This window comes from Gavia stellata, chromosome 1 (genome assembly GCF_030936135.1).
Source record: "Gavia stellata isolate bGavSte3 chromosome 1, bGavSte3.hap2, whole genome shotgun sequence".
In the NCBI taxonomy this organism is placed as follows: Eukaryota; Metazoa; Chordata; class Aves; order Gaviiformes; family Gaviidae; genus Gavia; species Gavia stellata.
In genome coordinates this window covers 57,518,003-57,539,681 of record NC_082594.1, presented here as the reverse complement: position 1 = coordinate 57,539,681, position 21,679 = coordinate 57,518,003, and the positions used below count along the sequence as shown (strand labels likewise).

The 21,679-nt window shown below is 37.5% G+C and overlaps 1 protein-coding gene across 2 annotated transcripts in view; it reads left to right on the top strand.

Annotated features, from left to right (window-relative positions):
• ABCC4 (ATP binding cassette subfamily C member 4) overlaps positions 1–21,679 on the top strand; it is a 151,821-nt gene that overhangs the window by 24,726 nt on the left and 105,416 nt on the right. For both annotated transcript variants that reach the window (XM_059818482.1, XM_059818476.1), the window contains exons 7-13: positions 2,272–2,397; positions 5,222–5,471; positions 9,377–9,481; positions 13,833–13,922; positions 14,285–14,476; positions 16,024–16,118; positions 16,225–16,311. In XM_059818482.1, coding sequence (XP_059674465.1) covers positions 2,272–2,397; positions 5,222–5,471; positions 9,377–9,481; positions 13,833–13,922; positions 14,285–14,476; positions 16,024–16,118; positions 16,225–16,311 — 945 coding nt within the window. The remainder of the gene's footprint in view (positions 1–2,271; positions 2,398–5,221; positions 5,472–9,376; positions 9,482–13,832; positions 13,923–14,284; positions 14,477–16,023; positions 16,119–16,224; positions 16,312–21,679) is intronic.

The following is a 21,679-nucleotide window of genomic DNA, read 5'->3' as shown; positions in this document are numbered from 1 at the left end:
ATCGTGTAGAATGGTATACACTGTATTATGCAGTATTGCTTTTACCTGCACAAGTACTACAAGTTTTACAAAATACACATGACCTAATATATTATTTGAGAAATAGTTCGATTATTGGACTGAAGACCATTTTATATATATTTATTCACAAGAGCTCAACCCTTTCCCTGCTTAGCCATGCAACTGTAATATTCTCATTTAAAGCCTTTTTAATTTTTTTTAAGAGAAAAACTATGTGGAACTGTTGTGTCAGATATGATTAAAACCCACCAAATACGCCTCATGAAAGCAAAAAGGAATCCTGCAGCTTGCTTAACTTAGAATGGTTATTAGTATCATAGAGGGGACTTCTCAGACACTTGAAGAATTATCAGGTCCTTTCCTATTGTGCTCTTAAGCATGCTGTGTGAGCATGGGTTTCCCAGTTGTCCTGATCTGCATGTACTCTGAACTTAATATTTTTAAAACTGGGGACATGTCTTCCTCTGCTGTAAATTGCCATCAGTGCACTGGAAGTCTGTGTGCTTTAAACCATTATATAATATCTCTGAGACTGTAGCTTCTGGTATGTATGTATGTACAAAATATGCTTTTTTCAATGTAAAGGAGTGTAACTTAAAACAAAGAAAAATACCCCTCCCCCGCAAACTCTAGAACATTTTAAAGCAATTTGAAAGAGGATGGTTACTATGATAACATTTCAGTGGGGAAACTGAAAAATTGGTTTATGAGAACTAGAGCCTTTTTGATTCACACCATTTAAAAAAGAAACCTCCATTAACTTTATTATTTTGAAACATCTTCAACCTTCTGTTATCTGGAGACCAAGCCTGGAAGTTAGGTTGGTGACTGTTTCAAAAGATTGCAGGTGAGAATTCTTGTTTGCTGCTGCAGAGACATGAACACCACATTCTAAATTTTGCCTTTTGCAGTGGTGGTGTGTATATGGGAAGAAAGGATGAGCTCTCACATTCTTTGAGGAACTGTTTGTCTTTAATGTTTTTCTGAAAAAGGAGGAGAGGACTTAGCAAAGATAAACTCGTTCTATGTCAGTACAGTTGGTTTAGGCTAAGCTATCTTCCTCAGTCTTAATAAGAAGCCTTGATTGTATTAGGGAGAAGTTCCTAGATTTTTTTGGTCAGTTTTCTTGTATAAATATTTCTTAATACCCTGCTTGAGCCATTGATGGAACACTGGTGCTGAGAAGTTTTTTTTTTTTTAAATGACAAGCAGGTGCCTGAAATTCTTTCTACTTAAGTGCTTTAAACATGGCTATTTCTTCCAGAGCATCAGAGAAATGTTACAGGGGGCAGGTTAAGCTGACAAAACCCAACCACCCCTTCTAAGGAGCTTGGGGTTGGGGTTTTTTTGTTTGTTTGTTTTGTTTTTTAAATATGATCTCTGAATCTTAACTTTCATTGGTATATACAAAAATAAAAAAGGTATTTTTTATCAAAATAAGGCCTACCGTAGCTCACTATGTGCGAAGTAGGTTTGTCTACATGAATGAATTCAGAATTGTAATAGGCTTTATTAGCATGGTTTATGCATTCATTACATGGCTTCTAATTTTCAATGCTTTTTTCCCTAATTAAAACTGTGACTTTATTATTTAATTTTATATATATATTTCCAGTTTGTTCATCAGTGCAAACATAATGTGGGACTAAAATAAATATATTTACTTTAGTGTTAATTACAATTAATGCTTAAATAATATTTATTTATTAAACAAATATCTAGATTAGCTGTCCTAAGTTACAGCTTATGTACTGTTACTAAGTAATCTTTGCTTCAACTAGAGTTAATCTCACAAAGACAAAAATGGAGGCCAGTTTCTTTAACAAAATCAAAAGAGCCTTATGAGAAGGATTGTTATTTTGGCATTTCAAACCCATTTTTAAAAGTAATTTTCTGAATTTTGTTTAGTTCTAAATTTAATATTTCTAATTTTTTAATTGAGGGGGTTTTTTGTACACAAATATGTTGTTTAAGGAATACCATGTGTTTGTGCAAGCTGACATATAATTCTGAACATTGAATCAACTCACAGTTCCCTGAAAATAGGCAATACCAGGAATACAGACATACCAAGTCTGTCTGCTCTGTGTCAGCTTTAAGATTCTGTTTTAGGAAGACCCTTTAATGCAATTACAATTATACGAATCCTCTTTACAAGTAAAAGCAAAAACTTCATTAATATGTTACGCGATTGTAAATAGTCTCTCTTCTTTTGAGAATCTGAGAATTTTTACTTTATGCTATTTACAGAAGCAAGACAGCTGCCTTAACAGACGTCAGGATTAGGACCATGAATGAAGTCATAAGTGGTATGAAGATAATAAAGATGTACGCTTGGGAAAAATCATTTGCGGAACTTGTGAATGGTTTAAGAAGGTAATCCTGGAAAGATAGAGCTTGGTGTATGATCTATAACTGTTTCCAGTTTTTTACATGTCAATAAGTGCATTATTTTGTGCTTTAAAGTGCAGTTTACTTGAATTTCTTTGGCTTTTATTTAAACTTTCTATAGCAAGAGTGAAGGAATTAAATATATCTGAAGGGGACAGAAAAAGAAAAAAACCCTTCGATATTTATAAATTCTGGGGGTTTTATGCTTCGTTTTACAGTTGTATTTAAAAACAGCAACTAATAAAATGTAGTAGTTGTAATTGAACAATTTCATCCTCACAGTTCTGTCAACTAATAGCAAGGAACCAATAAGCAGACATTTCCCTTCTGAGAAATATATGTAATCTGACTTTCTGTCCTAAATGATAGCAACCTCAGGTAGTACTCTGCTTCCCTTTCTGCGTTTTGAAGTATTGCTCAAGCCATCTGGGAAGGGTGGAGGGGAGAAAGACAGCAGCTTAGAAATTCTGTAGTTGATCAAATGGCAAGGTCAGCTGAGTTTGGTATCCTAAGACATTTCATTTCAGAAGTCTGTCAGCATCTGATTAAAATTTATTCATAAATTCTATTTTCAATCAATATTTGGACTTTTACTTGACAGTATAAGAACATTCAGTGCTAAAGGATAACTGTAGGAGTTCAGGTGCATATTTCTCGTAATTTAATTTTCATGTTATGTCCCTCAGCAGCACATAAGTAGAAGGTTGTTATCCGGCTGTAGATTCTCTGATTTTTTTTTTTTTTATTTTTTTTTTATTTTTTAGAATTTTTTAATTTGGAATTCCTTTTTTTAAAGGATTTTTTTAATTTTCTTTACATCCATTTGCAGGCTTGCAAACTTGCTAATGTTCCCTGAGACATTTCTTCCCGCGCACATAATCCTTTCGTCCTTCAGATTATAGGATCCTGTGCTGATTGAATGTTCTTGATTGAAAGCTTTTCTCTCCTGTGTGGAGCCAGAGAGGATATTTCTTTATTGACAGCTTCCTCAATGGGCATATTCACATCACTAAACTTTAGATTTCCAAGTTCAACACCTTATTAGGATTAGAGGCTTCCTTTTTAATGATGGAGAGAAATAAGCTCTTCCAAAACCCATCTTGAGCCCTCTTTCTTTTCTTTAACTGAGCTGTGGAAAACTGTAGTTAGAAGTCTTAAATTCAGCCAGGTGATTTATTGCCCAGTATTTCCACAGTGGCCCTTGACAGTTGCTAAGATGACATTTGAACTCCTCTGTTGCTCTTTTTTTTCCTGTGGCTGTCCGTATTAGTTTCCTTTTATATAACTCCATGCCTTAAGACAGTGTAGTATATTATATACAGCCTGCGGGTAGGCTGTAATTTATCTGATATTTATGGAGAGTAGCACAAAGAACTGGCTGATTATCCACAGATAGTGAGAGGATTATTAAGGATTATTAGAGGGTGGGAAAAGAGTTTCATCCAGGATTGTAGAAGTAATTGAATTAGACCCAATTCAAATAGTTTACATACAAATGTTCTTTCACTGTACTCTGGAGGAGATCAGAGACTGTGAGCCCTTAAGCTGAAAAGTAAGTCTTTGAAACTCTTTGAAAGTCTGTCAATTCAGCCAATTTGGCAAGTATAGTGGGAAAGTTGCTTAACTAGTTTTCCAGTAGCACATCCTACATCCTTCTATCAAGTGAGGACTAAATTTACTTAAAATTGTATAATCATAACTTGAGTTTCTAATCTTAGTATTTAGTTCCAAGCGGAAGGTAATCAAAATGATGAAGATTTTCCCTGAGAATTGCCAGAATATTTGGGAAGAGACATTAGGAATTGTTTCAGGATTTTATATTCTATATTATTTCAAGCAGATAAGATTAGAATATATGGGGAAGGAGTAAGTTGTTATGGTTTTCTTCATAAAGAAAAACTATTTTTTTAATAAGTTAAGCCTCATGGCATCCACGTTGTAGATAATGCAGTAACACTTTGAGGATTGGACTTGATGAGTCATTTAGAAGTGGAAACTGAAATTTAACTGAAGTGGAAATGGAGAACATATTCTTCAGCAGCTTTTTGGTTACTGGAGGGAGACTTAAGTGTCTGTGCAGTACTTCAATCACTATTTAATGGCTGGCAGAACAATTGGCCTCACAGATCAGTATTTTCTGAATTATGAACCAGAATTCCTAGAGCAAAAGAAGCCAGGAGCAGGGTCCAAATCAGGAAGGATTTAGACTGAGATCAAAGGAACTACTGCAAATCCTGTGGTCCAGCTTGAGGAGCAGCAGCTTAATAATGGTAGATACTTGGGCCATGGGTGAACTCTTGATCTTTTGCAAGTTGCCCTGTTTTTTCAACTGCAGAGTATGTGTTGATCTTATCAGGAGTGTGACTGAACTCTACTGGATTTTGATATTGGAAGGATAAGGAGTTTGTGGGTGCTCGACCTTTATACAGAGGTTTTTTCCTCTTTGCTCTTGTACGCAACCCACAAAGATTCAAAGCAGATTAGAATCTGAATTAAAGTACTAGTCTGTCAAAGCAAAATAAAAGAGTATTTTGGTTTTCTATCTCTGAAAAATAATTATTTTCTATAGCTACTAAGATACTAAATGTAATAATTTTCCCCACTCAGCTTCTGAGCCCTTTAAATTCTGTTTTGTTATTTACCGTATAACATATGGTCTTTACAGTTCTTTACATATGAGTTGGGGTGGTGTGAAGGGAGGAGAAAGGTTATAAAAGTAAAATCCTGAGAGTGGGTTTCCCTCATCCTATTGTTGAGGGCAACTGTAATGAGAGAGATTGATGTGATTGTTTATATTTTGCATTTTTAGGAAGGAGATTGCCATGGTTATGAAAAGCTCCTACCTTCGAGGACTGAACTTAGCTTCTTTCTTTGTGGCAAGCAAAATAACAGTGTTCATGACTTTCATGGCATATGTACTACTTGGCAATGTTATCTCTGCAAGTCGGGTGTTTGTTGCAGTGTCCCTGTATGGTGCAGTAAGACTGACAGTAACTCTGTTCTTCCCTGCGGCTGTTGAGAGAGTGTCCGAGGCAGTGGTTAGCATACGGCGAATCAAGGTATGGTTATTAATTTGAATGGTATGTGGATTTCTTCTCTTATTCTAACATTGTTTTAATGTCACCGAAAAAAGCAGCCTTATTTTAGTTTTGTAGTTTGGGATTTTTAATGAAATAACTTATTTTGAAGACTGAATGTGTTGCTGTGTATGCATGTGCAAAAACATGACATGCACTGTAGGGCCCGCTGAAATGCAGGAGAAAAGTGTATGTGCAAAGAGGTGTTGTAGGCATTTTTGAAGTGAGAGGAACACATGCACAGATATGCAGATACGTTGGGATTGGGAGTTGGAGGACAAAGCAGGCAGATGGGAGCTGTAGGATTCGTATTCATATTCCATGTGCACTGCACTACCCTGTCAGCTGTGGAGGACAGGTGTGAGCCCTAGCTGGTGTCTTGTGGCTGCTTTCAATACTGGAGTGAAGACTCAAATTCAGTAAGGATGAACATCAGCAATGCTGCTGGTTTTGGCAGATAGACTTTATTTTGTTTGGTTTGCTGTGTTTAGTGTGTGTTGTGAATAAAATAGTCATGTTTGCTATATGCACCAGTACTTTAGCATAAACTGCAAGAGCGAATTACTTAAATGCAAAATGCATTTTGAATTTAAAACGTCAAAAATCCCAAATTGTCAGGTTATTGAAATACAGAATTAAAGCATGCCAGCGATTTTAGAACTCAATTTTGCAAAAAACCCAGGTTAATCTAGTCTAGAATAGGGAAAACAAACACTTTAGATGTAATCGTATGGCTTTGCATAGTGTCACTATGCCATTTGTTGATGACAGTAGCTGAAAATCTCCTATTTTATTTTCTTCTCCATGTGCATATAATAAATCAGTTTTTTTGTTGATAGATTTTCTATCTGTACTAAGCCTGCACAAAAACCTATGTATTAAACAGGTAATCTTTGCACTTCAGAGAAGCATTTTGTAAAAGTTGATGCAAATGGAGATAGAAAAGGTTAATGTGTGAAAATCATGACCACAGCAATATTGTAGGCATTAACATTTATTATTACTGCTTAAACTACACTGTGGGAGGGGAAATAAGTGCTTGGGATCCTGGATGTTGCACACTGTCTTTTCTGTACTCTCAAATACCCTGTGTTCAGCTGCAGGGCAGTGCTCTTTCAAGGGATCTTTCAAGCTGTGCAGGTTGAGAGACATGGGTGGCTGAAAAAGGTGTGTTAGGAACATGAGAATGGCACTTGGGCAGAGGCAGTGACGATTTGTTCCTTTTGTTTTTTTCTCGTCTCTGTTTCCAGCATATCCTAGTGGTCACATTATTTTGCTTCTGACAGCTGGCTCCAACTCCCTTGCACTTATGATTCCTTAAGGGTGGCTTGTGGAAACCAGCTCCAGAATCGAGGTTCATTGGGCAAAGAATTGTCATAATGAATCTGTAGCGTCCTTGATGCCGTCACCAACTTCTTAGCTTCCATTTCCCAAACTGTTTCAGGACGTTTTGCTACTGAATGACGAGATGCTGCCTGACCAAAGATGTGTTACCGAAATGTAAATAAGTGGAAAGGAATTAGGAGATGAGAGTAGGAAATACAGAAAAAATGATTAAGACGATGGCTAGGTATATTTGGGCAACACTGGAAATGTATTTTAATTTTTTTTTTTTAGGAGGTTCTTTCTTTTAGGTTTTGTAGAACAAGTAATGTTTCTGCACTGGTCTCAAAGTACACTCAGAGAGAGAGAAGGAAGCAGGAGATAATGCTATGCTTCATGTGACAATAAAGAACGATAGTCAGATGGGAAGTAGTAGCCTTTCCTCCATATTAATATATACGTATGTAAGAACTGTGTGGCAGAAAGAATAGTGGTCTCCTTATTGTGTTTTTCACCTAAGCTCTCTTTTCCCCTCACCCTAGCTACACATCTGAGAGGTGGTCTGCATCTCTTCTTGAAGCTCATTCACGCTTTTGTGATAGAGCAATACGCTCAAGGATCCCTTGTGAAACAAAGCGAGAGTGGTTGTTTTTCAGAGGGTTATTTTGGCAAACAGAAAAGAGTGTAAGTTTCAGCTGGGTACAAAAGATGGTGGTTTCTCTTTCAAGGACACAGTCATATCTCAACCTAATGTTTGCTTCTCAGCAACCTGTGGATGGTAGCAACTTTATTTTTCTCTGCATGGAAGATTATTAAGTACAAAAAGAATGGAAGAATGTTTTAAGATAACTCAGAGTCTCTAAGCCTTAAGTTATTTATTGCATTTGAAAGTTTTATTTCTAGTGTTGATTTTTTTTCCCCCACTGTTTAAAATTCATGGTATTAACCATATAACTTTTTTCTTCATTTGTACTAGTTTTATTTGAAGTCTTCCATATGTGATACTGTAACACTTTTGAGTTAAATGTCTAGCTAGGATTTATGCCTGGGATGAATGCTACTGCTAGAATAGAAATTCCTGGTAAATGCAGAAACAATGAGAGATTGATTCCTTGCTTATAATTGCTGTGGTATTTCAGCCATCATCTAAATCCAAATCACACTTTTGGGGTCTTTTCTCAAGCCACACACCGTAGTACTGATTTAGGCTGTGTCTGGAATTTCTTTCCCTGCCTACCGCTCTCTTATCCCTAGTTTTCTCTTACACACTTACCCGTTTGGGCCTGCCTATCCAAAACAGTGCTTAGCAATACTCACCTGGCCAGAGAGCTCAGGCATGTGTGGCTTTGCACTTTGGCCTTTTGGTGGAGATATATGTATGTGTGCATTGAGTTTGTAGGCTGCTGCATTAAAACGTTTGACTTCTCACCGCTCTCTAAAGCAATACCTGCCAGCTGGAGTTTGAGCAGTACCTCTGTGCCTCTTAACACCCAGCAGTACTCTTCCTGCCCTCCCATGGCTCCTGGCATCCTCCTCCTGCTTCCTTTTAGTTACTAACTTCTGTAAGTCTTCAGCAGCTATCTCACATCTGCAAACTGTTAGCTCAGTCTTGGCTTCTAAGATCAAGACCTTCCTTCTTTTCTCAAAATATTGTCTGTTAGAGCCTATTTAAGGTCTTTATGCTCTGTGATTCAAAGCATAATAGGATTTGTCTGGTTTTGTCTTAAAATTGTGGTAACTGTTATCCTTGAAAGTTTGCTTTAGAATTTGCCCCTTTCCTTTCTAAATGCGTTTGAGCTATTTATAATCTAGCATCAGGCAAGCTGTGCTAGAAGTGTGGCTGTGGTACAAAAGTGCACGTTTATGCAACTTGAAGGAAAGGTTCTCTGACTGGCATATAATGTAGAAGTACAGTAGTGAAAGTGCAATAAACCAGTTACACAGGTGTAAGCAACTTTTTTTTGTTAATGCCCTGGACTTCAAAAGGAGGAGAGGTTCAGATAGTGTTCTGCAGCCGTTTTGTCACTTGAATGGTTAATAGGGACAGTGGACAGCTTCTTACTGTGTCCTCATTGTTCCTCCGAGCGAAACAACATAAGCCTTTACCATCAAAGCAGTGGAATGATAAGGTGTTGCAGTGAGGGTTTCACCTCTTCTGCATGGGAAGAGGGAGTCAAACAAATCTAAGATTTGTCAGTGTTTCAAGGAAAAGACTGGGTAGGTTCTTAAGGTCCATTTGCTTCAGAAATTCTGTTTTATTGAGCAGGTGGTGGTTAGAGTCCTGTAGTACTTTTATGCTATTAAATCTGCACTTTTGTGTTTGGTTGTTGGTTTTTTTTGGGGGGGGGAGGGGGGCAGGGGACACAGGTAGCTAGTTAGAGGTACACTGTTGTAGGAGATGAGCATTGCTTTGGAAATGTAATTCCTTGAGCAGTTTGTGGTTGTTTTTCCCCCCTGGCCCATAATTAATGTTCTGTATGCTGGTTCTAAAAACATATGCTTGGTATCCTTTCCCATTCTCAGTCTCACATTAGGCAATATCCTGTGCTTTTCTTTTGTTGCAGAACTTTCTAATACTTGATGAGGTCTCACACTTCCAGCCACAACTGCGTAGTAATAATGAGAATGCCATTCTTCATGTTCAGGATTTGACTTGCTATTGGGATAAGGTAAATTTACTTCTACTAAATGTACAGTATATTGGTGCTGCAGGCATTTTAAGTCTAAAAAGCAGTATGTCTATGAATAGTGTGCTGATGTTTTGTATTCCATCTTTTGTGTATGAGAATCCTTTTAATATGTTAAGCTAAGTCTGTAGAATAGTACTGAAAAGACTATCAAGTGCATCTTTAAAAGCAGCTATTTCTGAATATTATACTAAATGAAAATCTGTGCGTTTCTATGTGAAAATATCTCTTGTTATTAAGCAGCACTGTATTGTAGCTGAGATGCTTAAATGGGAATTAAGGACAGACAGCACAGTAAGGTGGGCCTTAGTGTGTGGGTTTTTTTCTGTGAACTGAATGCTGGTAGTCCATTAGTCTAGAACCGGTACAATATTATACTTCTCGTAACAGATTTGAAAGGTTTAGAGACTAGTCTGCATGTTTGTTACTCTGTGTATTTTAATTGAGACTGTTCAGCTACAAATTGTTTTCTGCTTAAAATGCACCAAAACCGTGACAATTACTAGAAAAAGGGACAATACACAGGTGATAAATCTGTTATGTATCCTTTTCTGTAAGAAAGACGAAGATTGACCGTTGTTTCTGTTTTAAAACTGCAATTGCTATGGCAAGCAGCAATTTGTGATGAATTGTTGGAGCTATTACGAGCTGCCGGTATCCTTGCACAAGGGGAGCTTCAGTCTCCATAAGAAATGTTGGAAGCTCTAAAAATGAATTTTGCATATAAATGTAATGCAAATAAGACATGTCACGTGTTTCCCTTTATATACCGTCTTCCCCTACATGTGCTGTGTCCCAAGGAAGATAAAGTGTGAAAACATGTGAGGATCTACCTACTACTACTACTCAGCTAAAAAAGAAAATTGCTATATTATTGTGCTTTACTTTCTCATAGTTGTTTCTGTGACATAAATCATGCTGAGACATTGAACAAATTTTTAAAAAATAATTTATATGAAAAACTTAATGGTGAATACATTCTAATGCAAAAATGAATGTATTTCTTAGTTTTTGTTTTCTTCCCAAACCGACACTGGTATCACTGTTAACAATTTATAGGAAATGGTTGCACAATTTGCCCATAAAACACCATCTTTTCTTTTCATTAGTTGTTTATATTGCATAAAGCAGGGCAGCATGACTGGAATTACTGGTTTCCGTTTGATTTAAAAAAAAAAACAACAAACAAACCAACCACAAAACTGTTAATGTAATTTTCATTTTGATATTTAATTGCAGTGTGCATGGGAGAAGAAGAGTTCTCCCAGAACTGTGAAGAGCTGCTCAGAAAGTTTCTCTTATATACTCTGACAATGATGAAAAATAATCTTATAGAGTCTCTCACTGAAAAGATGATGAATTCTGAGTGAGAGGAGTTACAAAAGGAGTAATAAAAAGATGCTATCCGTTGTCAAGTAACCGACTTAGCTAGCTACCCTGACTAGGTTTCTCAAGACTCTTTGGATCTCTGTACAGACACTGTACAGCTGGGTGATAATGTTTTTATTTTTAAAGATTGTGAGCCAAAAGAGATGCTAAAAAAGCTCCAACAACCCACAACTCCAAAATCACTGGAAGTAAAAAAGGGATTATTAGCTAGACTTTTAGGAAAACAACGTAACATGGTGTATTACAATTTATCAAATGATAAACAAACCCAATTAATTCATGGTCACACTCTTGTTTTACTAAGGCAAATATTATCTTGAGTCCCACAGGCTAGTCTGATACCAGCACGGAACTAGGGATTCTTCAGTATGGGTTTTTACTGATGTGCCTTGTGTTTACAGAACAGTCTGTCTGCTCAACTGAGCAACTTTAGATTTAAAATTCAAGCATTTGAACAGAGGCCAAATTTATCCCTTGTAATTTTAGTCACTTAAATGAGGAGCCTAAGTAGTATAGTGCTTCTGTAGTACTTCTGTGCAATATATGATCTCTGTATCCCTTAGATGGGATGAATTGTTTCTTTCTCTTGACTGTAGGACATGTAAGGTCTGCCCAGGCTCACCTAAGGAGTTGCAGCCCCTGAAGGGATCATTCTTGTGTCCTTCTGTCCTCGCACTCTGTTTCTCTGTTCCATCCCTTGTGCTGGTGTCAATGCTTGTATGTATGACCCCGTGGTGAACCAGTTCAGAGGGATAAAGCAATAGAAAATGAATCACTTTTAATATGATTTGTTTTCTGATAGCCGAGCCCCATGAACAGCAACCCGTCTGCAAGGTTAGGCAAGAACAAGTGGCAGAAGGAGGGAAGCGAAAGACGCAGATAGTTGACAGGGCACAGGGGAGCTGGGACATTTGTGGTAATGAGCTGTCAGATGAACTTAGCTGTAATATTAGTCTGTGCTCTAATTTAAGTGCTTCAGTTTAGTGCCTAAAAATAGGTGTGATGAATTCAGGACAAATTGTCTTTAACAGGAATGCTATTTTGTAAAAATACCATGCCCCTTAGGTGTTTGTGGCCACACTGTTTGCTTGCATTACTACTTTTATATAGGGTCTGTGATATCTAACAATACTGCTTTAATGTGTAATATTTGGGTAATAGATTTAAAACTTTTTTGAAATTTTCTGTACTGTTTTTAGGCTATTATGGTAATTTTTTAAAAAACCTGAGGGTGGGAGGAAATATCTTTGCACTTTTGTGAATACGGAAGCACAACCTCAAGAGGTCTGAAGAAGGGCCTGTGTGTCTGAAAGCCTATTTACTTTTTCCATATAGACTAATTGATTTAATAAGAGATATTTTCTCTTCCTACAAGCTTTGCATTAAAAGAAACCCAAATGCTTGGCTGCCATAAGTTGGTAGCATTACCCTGACCTTAGCACTGGCTGAGCACCTGAACTGTGTACTCTGGACTGAGAAATCAAATGCATGGTAAAATGCTGATGGGGGGGGGGCGGTGTGGAGAAAAGGGAGAAAGCCCTGTTGATGCCACCTTGTGGAAATTAATAATAGCAACAAAAGTAGTTTTGCAGAGTTGCACAACGCGCACAAGTTGAGGTTCTCACAGTGTGACTCTGACCTCATGTGAACCCTGCGGTGCTTCTGCGAGGTGGGAGCTGTGATGGGGGACGTGCAGCTTTGAGCTCTGTGTACAGTGCTGCCTAACCACGTATTTCTCCTGGCATGAGTGGACACGTGTGTGCTAGCCCAGCTCTCCCAGCCGTCACAGGTGTGGATGGATCCTGTACCTGTGTCTTTCCCAAATAATTTGAAACGAATTGCAAGCTTCCCCTTTTTACAGTCCCAGAACTTGGTCATGCAACATCTTTTGTGCGGGGTTAGGTGGTGGCCTTTTCAGCCTCCTGAGCTTCAAAGGGTAGCTGGAGATTTTAAGCAGTCTGCAGGCTGTTAAGACGTACACTAGATATTCTTCACCTTGCTCTTCTTTCTTGAAGCTTAAGGCTGGATTTTTGTTTGGTCCTTTAATAGAAATACTTTTTTTTTTTTAAATGCATATATTTTTCTGTTTGCATTTTAGTGTCAGTCATGCTTAGTGCGGTCTAAGATGCATGTAAAGGCAGATCCTGTTACAAGGGTGTTTTGCTTTAATGAGAGGGAGCTGCACCAGGCCCTTAGGAATTGCAGTTTAGCATACCTATTAAAGGCATGAGCATCCTTTCTTTTCACAAGAAATAGGCATTTTTACAACCTTGATAGGAGAGGTGCAAAATATGTTGGGAAATAAGCTCTTGTCAGTAGTGTAACATGAAGGGTAGGCATACTAAAAAGGATTATTAAACAAACAATCCTAGGGTAGTGTATTTTCACACAAATAGCCCACTATGTCCGTGAAAAGTCTCTGAGAATCCACGATATACAAGATGAAGTTGTGTACAATCAAAGGGCATTTTTCTGTTTTTACTATGGATGGAGCCTTGACTAGAGCAAACACAGACCTGGCTTTCCTGGGGCTCCGAGAGAGCTTCAACACTCCCTTTTCCAAGCATTTGTCCGGCTACTTGGGATCTCCATGCGTGCCGTGCTGGGACCGTGAATGCCGGTGCAGTGGCCAGGAGAGAGCTCCTGTTTCCGAGGCTGCTGCCCCAGCCTTATGCTGAGCTGCAGCGAGGATGCATGGGCTTTGAGGAGGCACTGCTTCTGCTGCCTTTGAGTTCCTTATTCCCTGAACACTGTTTTCTCTGTGTTGCTTGTTTGTGGTGAAGGATCAGGGTCTTTCAAAAGTGTTCATGAATTACTGAAGAGGCATACGGTATGCCTGAAAATATGGTGGGCATATGGGTTGCTAATTTATAGTGATTTATGAGTTGTTTTAATGGTGCGTATTTCATTACTGAGGAATCCTAACTTTTTCTCAAATCCATAGAGTTTAGAAAGCCCAGCACTTCAGCAACTTTCATTTACTGTCAGACGAGGGGAATTATTGGCTGTGATTGGTCCTGTAGGAGCTGGAAAAGTAAGTCTTAATGGTTACTCCATTCTGTGGGGTTTTTATGAGTCTGTTAAATGTGACTAGAAACTTGAAAATGTACACTTCCTTTCCGCATGTAATAACACACTTCACATCTAGATACTGGCATTCGAGGAAGGCAGATGTCCTTCTGGGAGTGGGGAGGAGATGGTTCGGAGTTGAACAGTACTTTGTATGTTGCTTCTAGACTGCATGTAAAGGATACTAAGTGCTCTTCTACTCCTAGCAGTAGTTTGAATGACAGGGTGAAACAGGCCATCGTGCCAGTAATCGCTGCTCAATCTCTGTGATATCTTTAATGCAATCAAACTTTTCAATTTTTGTTTTATTTTTTTAATCTTTTCCAGTCTTCACTCTTAAGTGCTGTGCTTGGTGAGCTGCCTAAAGACAAAGGTTTGATAAACATTACTGGAAGAATTGCCTATGTTTCTCAGCAGCCTTGGGTGTTTTCTGGTACAGTAAGGAGTAATATACTCTTTGACAAGGAATATGAGAAAGAAAAATACGAAAAAGTTTTAAAAGTCTGTGCTCTTAAAAAGGTATGGTTTTCTCTTTGTGTGTTTTATTTTCACAATCTTTATTTTTATCTTAGTGTTCTTTCAGACTTATGGTACATGCTGCAATGTACAATATATAGAATTGATTATTATTAGTAGCATGTGAAATAAATCCTATCGCTTAACCGAAATATGTGTAATTATTTTTGACATGTGTGTAAGCACATTCTTTTAATTCCTAAAACTTTCACTAGAGGGAGGTGTAGCTTATGTGAAGCACAGGCAAATTTGGAAAAAGCTATTCCCAATTATTTAATTTCATAATCACGTTTAGCCTTTTTTAGTGGTATTGTGGTAGGTGTGTGTGTAAATGCAATAAAAGGTGGAAAACAAATGATCAAGCTAGCACTATTTATGACTTCCATTTTGTAAATATCCTTTATGCTTTTTTAAAATAAATGTCACGTATATCATGTATTATGCATTGCTAATGGCTACCAAAAGAACCTTAGTGCTAGATATTGGAGAACTTGCTGAGCCCAAGTAGTTTTATGAAAAATATTTTTGAAAGGTCTGTGCGCAGAGGAGTTTGTGACATGAGATATAGAAGAGGATTAAGCCAGATTTGTCAAGAAACAGACATTTTGCTTGGCAGCGAAAAAGGTTTTATGCAGCATGTTACGATATTCCTGTCAGCCGCAACACAGGTGAAAAGCAGATGGTTACTGTGATGAAAATTTGTTTGCAAGGTTTTTACACATGGTAGATAGAGTTTTAGTATCTCCTGCTGATACTCAGTCATATGCTGTTGTCTAAACTTGAGGTTTTAGTGACTTTAAAAGAAGCAAACTGCATTTAAAAAAAAATCCTGCTTCATATTTGATGGTAGATTTGCTTTCATAGTTTTCTTTCAAATTTACGTATCTTATAAAATCTATGAATAAACTTTCGGAATATGTTTTATAGCTTAATATAAAACTTCTGTATTTCCTGAATAGAAATACAATAATATGACATGGAACACTGTAAATTTTGTTCTCTTACTTGTAGTCCCAAGCCCTGTAAATTAACCAAATTTGTGTGATGAATGTTGTGGTTATTTCTCTTGGATACATTGCAGTAAGAATAAAAGTAATGCAGTTCTTAGGGACATTGGCAAATGGAAGATAATTTACTGACAATAGTTAAGTTTTATTTAATGTGACAGCTTATTTTGTTCTAGTAAAAAATAATTAATTTACTGTTATGCTTCGTAATTTTATTTTGATTTTCTGAATCGCCAGCAAATATTCCTTGTAACACTGAGAATAGTAGTGCACTTCCCTCTGGCAATGCTGTAGAAAAAGGTGAACTTTAAGATCTCGCCTATTTTTCCTGCTTTCTTAATTATCTTTTGCTGAAGGTACAAAGTCATAAAGTAACTGTGGATATTTCATTTGGTATGAATCCTTGTATTTTAATGTGAGATGATAAATGAATACTTTTAAAATAAGAAAATGTTATGTTGAAGCAGCTTTGTCAGTCTTTTGAAGTTAAAATTATTTTTAAAAAATACAAAATTCTTGCTATCTGTTCTTTCATGTTCACAGGACTTGGAATTATTAGCAAATGGTGACCTAACAGTAATAGGAGATCGTGGAGCTACGCTGAGCGGGGGACAGAAGGCCCGTGTAAATCTGGCCAGGCTAGTATTTTTTGCTGTTTCTAGAATTTACAAATTGTCAGGCTTTAGTGACTAAAGTAAACAAATGTAAAACTTTGTGATACTGACTTTTCTTTAAACTTTTTAGAGCTGTGTATCAAGATGCAGACATCTATCTTTTGGATGATCCTCTGAGTGCGGTAGATGCTGAAGTTGGAAGACATTTGTTTGAAAAGTATGTTACTGCTTTATTTTAATTTAAAATACAATTGTTATCTTCTAATTCCTTACAGAAGAACTTGAGAAAGGATTTTTGGGAAGATGGGTCTCTTTGCAAAACTTAATGCATTCACTTTCTGCATTTATTTTTCCTCTATTTTATGTATTTAGAGACGTACAGTTTTTTTCCTGTGTGTGTCTTTCATTTCATTCTTTATTTTTAAAAGCCCTGTAAAAGTCTGGTTTGGACATCTATAATTAGAATTATTCTTAAGGAAATATATGCTATTTTCTGGAGGAAAATGTCAGATTTCATACATGAGTATTGGGGTTTATGAATATTGGGGTTTATGAATATTAGTACTGAGTGAAGAATAATATGGGGTGGGATTTTAAATCACTTCTTAGTTCGCTGCAGCTTTATTTGCATAGTAATAAGCATGTAATTCAAGTGGCTAAAGAAAAGGACAGAACTCTCTTAAATTCTTGAGTGATTTTTCATTTTCTTTCTTGAATGGTTGAAATTTCTCTCAGGTGGGTGAAACGGCAAACCGTGGCCTGTAGAGTAGACTGTGGAGAGCAGAAATAGAGGAAAAGAGAATGTATAAGCTTGCCATGAAAGAGAGAGATATTGGACCTTCCCCTATTCCTGAAGAAATAGGAGAGTGTTCATTAAAAGTCAGGTTCCCATTTCAGTAAATTTCCTCTTCTCCGTCTCTCTCTTCTTTCAAACTGCTTAATCTACAGCACATAGTGAGTATGAGAATAACCCAGTTAATCCCAGCCAGTGTTTCATCCTTGCTTCTTCATAGCCTGTGCCTCTCGGTATCAAAAGGTGTAATCTAGAATTTATTAGAAGTAGAAAGAAAAAATTCCCTTGACTGAATTCAGTGGGCTTTGGTTGAAGCCTTAAATGAGAGTGTTTTCTTGAGCATCCTTACATCCTTTGAATTCCACACTCCAAATACATGAATTAATTTGGTTTTACTGTTGTTCCTTCCTCTTCACCCCTAGACAATCATAAAAACTTGTCTTGCAGAAATGGTTGTAGAATTTGCATTGACTAGCATTGCACGCGTGTACTTTTTCCCCATGCGGGGAAGCTTTTATTATCTAAATTTGAAAATTGTACATCCTATTGATGTTTGCAGTTTTCCAATCTGGAGATCCCTCTGAAATCCCATCAACATTTTAGTTTATTCTATTGATTTCTTCAAATAGCTACTGTTTGTTTCCATCAGCCAGTATGGAATAAGAGTTTTATGTTCATTATTCTGTGCAGGATCATTTTCACCTGCCACGACTGATAGATGGAGTTCATTACTTCTGTAGTTCACATACTCTATCAAATTCCTGTAATGCCTGTTGAAGCTATCTAGGCTTTAGCTGCCGCTTTTCTGTTTCTGCACAAGATCACTCTACAACTCCAGCATCTGACTGTATCAGTGCCTGAGTTCTGAAAGCACACCCACCTGAGCTGTTAACCTGTCTCTCCCTTAAGTCTTAAGGTCTTTTCACAAAGAGGAAAACGGGGAAGTACGATAGTGCCTTGCAAAGGAGGTCGGGTTGCCTCATCAGTTTATTCTGCGTTTTGTGAGCTGCAATACTGGGAGCATCTACATCCTACTGCGAAACTGGAAGTCTGGATTTTTGTACATCCGAAACAATAAAGGAGCTAGAAACCATTGCTCTGTGAGCACAGCGTATGTTTTGCTGATAAATGTGTGGAGATGGGGAGGAATAAGGAGATTATCTCAGAGTTTGAAACTCAGAAATCTAGCTGGGGTTCTTCCTTTTACTTTTGTTTGTTCTTCTTCCCCAACTCTACATCAGTTTGAGCGAAACAGATAAAAGTAGAATGAAAGCATTTTTTGGAGAAAATGGACTGGGTGGAGTAGTAGTGGCAAGGAAAACTGAGCGATGCCTCCCTGTTCAAGATCTTAAGGGAGGGCTTTTTTACAAACAGAAGTTGTCCCCTAAGCCCTTCGTGGCAGCTATAAAAGGTGCTGGGGGTAGTGGTGAGAGTGTTATGTTCAGTAGCTCGCTTTGAAAAACAAGGCAGGGCGTGTTCTTTAATGCTTCCTGAATAGTGCTAGAAATGTGGAGAAGAGAGAAAGCACTTGGCCAAGAATGATTTCTTAGAACATGGTGCTGGGGAATGTCCGAGACACCACTTCATAGAAGCTGTCCCCAGGAGTCCAAACCGCGAGGCATAAAACAATGGGCGAGATGGAAGAAACAGGATTATTTAATGAGAATCTGAAGTGGATATTGTTCAGTTCACTCGCTATTTTTTTTATTGTAAATTTATATTAATGTTTTAATTTTTTTGGAAGTGTCTAGCCTATGTGTTTGCATCAAAGATAGGTATGTTCCTAGTAATTCCCTGAAGCTACAGTCTGTGGATGGCTGGTTCATTACATTTGCTGCTTTTTCCCATTCTGTTCAGCTACTGCGGTAAACAGTTTAAAATATATAAATACTTTTCAAATGAGAAAGAATGCGAGTAGCACAACTCCAGTGGGAAAACAGTACATGATATTATTAATAAGGCATTGTGACTCTTAAGAATTTCTCCATAATACAGACAAGTTGTTCCATAAACGATGGAGCAGATAGAGCCAGTTTTCCAATGAATTCCACTCTCCTGGTCAGATTCCTTGGGGCCTAGTAAGGTATAAACTGGAGATTCCCTATTTTTGTGTTATTTGTAACCTCTTTTCCTGTCAGTTCTCGTGATAGTTAACAGTAGGCATGCTTCAGCCTTTTCCCAATGGGGGGCACCAGTATAGTTCTATGTTTTGGTATATATTTGTGTGTGTATATGAAAATATGCAAATATTTATATATATAAAAAAATAAAAATAGCTTTTCATTAACTTTTAAGGAATGTGGTATTTTGAGACCTCTGGTTTTGAAATGAGGGACAGCCATACAGATACAGTAGCATGTTACCTTGTATGACAAAGTTTGGAATAGCCTGTGGAGTTCTAAGAAAATGATTCAGTCATGCTTGGATCCCAAGAAATTTCCTGCTCTCCCTCTGCATCTTTGTAAACATATTTCTACAGATTATGTGGTTTCAGATCACCTTTGGATAGAAATTAAATTGTGTCCCATCCAGTGATACTTTTTAAGAGTGAGATTTATATTCCATCAGTCTATTGAGACAGATGCCTTTTTCTAGGTATTGTTCTTCCCTGGTATCTTGTCCAGTGACAGGAGCTGTGCGTCCGTCTCAACTGATGATCAGCCTGATTTCTTTCTGTTCCTCCTCTGTGCTTGTGAGAGTAGACAGAGTTGCAGGACAGTTTGGGAATCTTAAAATCAGACCTAAAGTTATGGTGATACTTGGGAGTGGTATGCACAGGTGTATAATTTCTACTATCTAACAGAATTCTGCAAATCTTTTTTTTTTTTTTAGCAGGAAGCTGTTTTGAATGTGTGGTCATTTGTCTTTTCTCTCTCAATTTTGCCTCTGGAACTAGATAAAAACTGCAGAAGAAATCACTGCATTTATCACAGCACAGTAATGAACTTTAGCATCTGTTCAGATGCAGCACCTTGGTACTAGGCGATGGCCTCCCGTAAGAACTCAAGGGACATGTAACTGGGCAATGGGTCATGGGATAACAATATGTTGAGGCTGACCAGAGAGTCACCTGGCAAGTTGACCAGGTGTCCTGAAAGATAAAGTCTCTCCATTGCCATCTGAGGTAACTGAGCGTTCCTCTGCAAGAGAGGGAAGGGAGCAGGCATGGTTTTGTAGCAAAGGTGTCCTTCATAGTTGCAGAAAAAGGTGAGGAAGAATTGAACTGATGGCAAAAGAGAGTGTGCAAAGTGCATGGATTAAGACATCCTGAATTTCTCAGTTTGTTCTTACCTAAGCCCCAGAAGTACTTGAGGGGAGGAGCAAAATGAAGTAGGGAAAATGAGTAAAAGGATTTTTTATTTTTTTATTTAATTAGATACACAGATCTGAATATTTACCGTGTCTGTTTAAAGTAATTTGATTTTTAGAACCCTTAGGAGTCCATGAATGCTTCCAGTCTCATATGTCTCAAAGTGGGGTATGCTTGTAGATCTCCTGTAACGTTGGAACTTTTGAGGAAGAAGTGCTATTATGGTGGTGTAGGTAATTAAAAGCAAGTGGAGCTCATCAGTCCTGTAAAAATAGCAGATAAAAGCTAGAAGGTCTCATTTCTGTAGAAGCATTACAGACACTGTGTCAGAGGAACCAAACAAAGATAACCCTGGCACGTACTTGTCAGTGCTGTGTTTAAAGGCATATACGTATTACTTACTTTGTCCACTGATGACAGGTGTACAGGGGAGTTGGTGTGTAAATTTAAGGATTTTGCTCTGCTCCCTTTCAGGTAGGATCTCTCTAAATGAAGGATATCTCTAAGGCTTGCCACTTTGTGTTTCACACCTGGTCCATGCTCATTATGCCTCTGATACCACTGCAGTTGTTACAGCCCTAATGAGAAGTACTGGGCAAACTTGAATGCTGTGTACCTCTTTTGTATTACAGCTGTTGCTCTTAAAAACATATTAGTTATATTTATTCATTTAGATGATACAATTGAAATTCCTTGAGCTTCATTGTGTTTATTGTAGGGAATATGTTTAAAACGTATGAATATGTTGTAGTAATGTTTCTTGGGGTTTGGGGTTTTTTTGTCATTTTGTTTTTCCAGAAAGTGAAAAGAATAAGTGTGATCACTGTACATTGTGTGTTTTCAAAAAACTGTAAAATTTTACTGTTCTTATCTCACAGAAATGTGTGTGGTTTTGTTGTTTTTTTTTTAAATCACGTGATATAAAACCAAAAAACCCACTTGCAGAACCCCAGTGAAATTATGTGCTTTAGTGGTCTGTGGGTACAGTTGCAAAACAGTATTACGAATACTAAACCAGAAATGTTGACGAAGAGCTACTTAAACACTAAGCTCTCTGGCTCAAGAAGTCTCTAATATATGTGTACCAAAGGAAGCATCACTGTATGTTTGCTTATATGCTTTCTCCAGCCAACCACTGCTGGCTGGTGCCTGGGACAGGGCAGTGGATTTTGTGGACCTTTATTTTGTGCTATAACAGTTGTCCTTGCACATTAGTCCAGTGAAGGCTGGGACCTGTCATGAGATGGAGATAAATGGTTGACAAACATTTTGCACCCCTTCTTTTTTTTTCTTTTTTTGTTCTGAAATGTACAAAAACAACTGGGGGATTGTTTTTCCTAAACCACTTAAATTTAAAGCGAAAGGAGAGGAAAGCAAATGTAACAAAGGCTTTTTGCCTGTGAGCACTTCTGCATGTGCTGTAATTTCATTTCAGTGGTTATTTCAATTGAAACAAATACAAGTATTAACTAAAGTTAAACT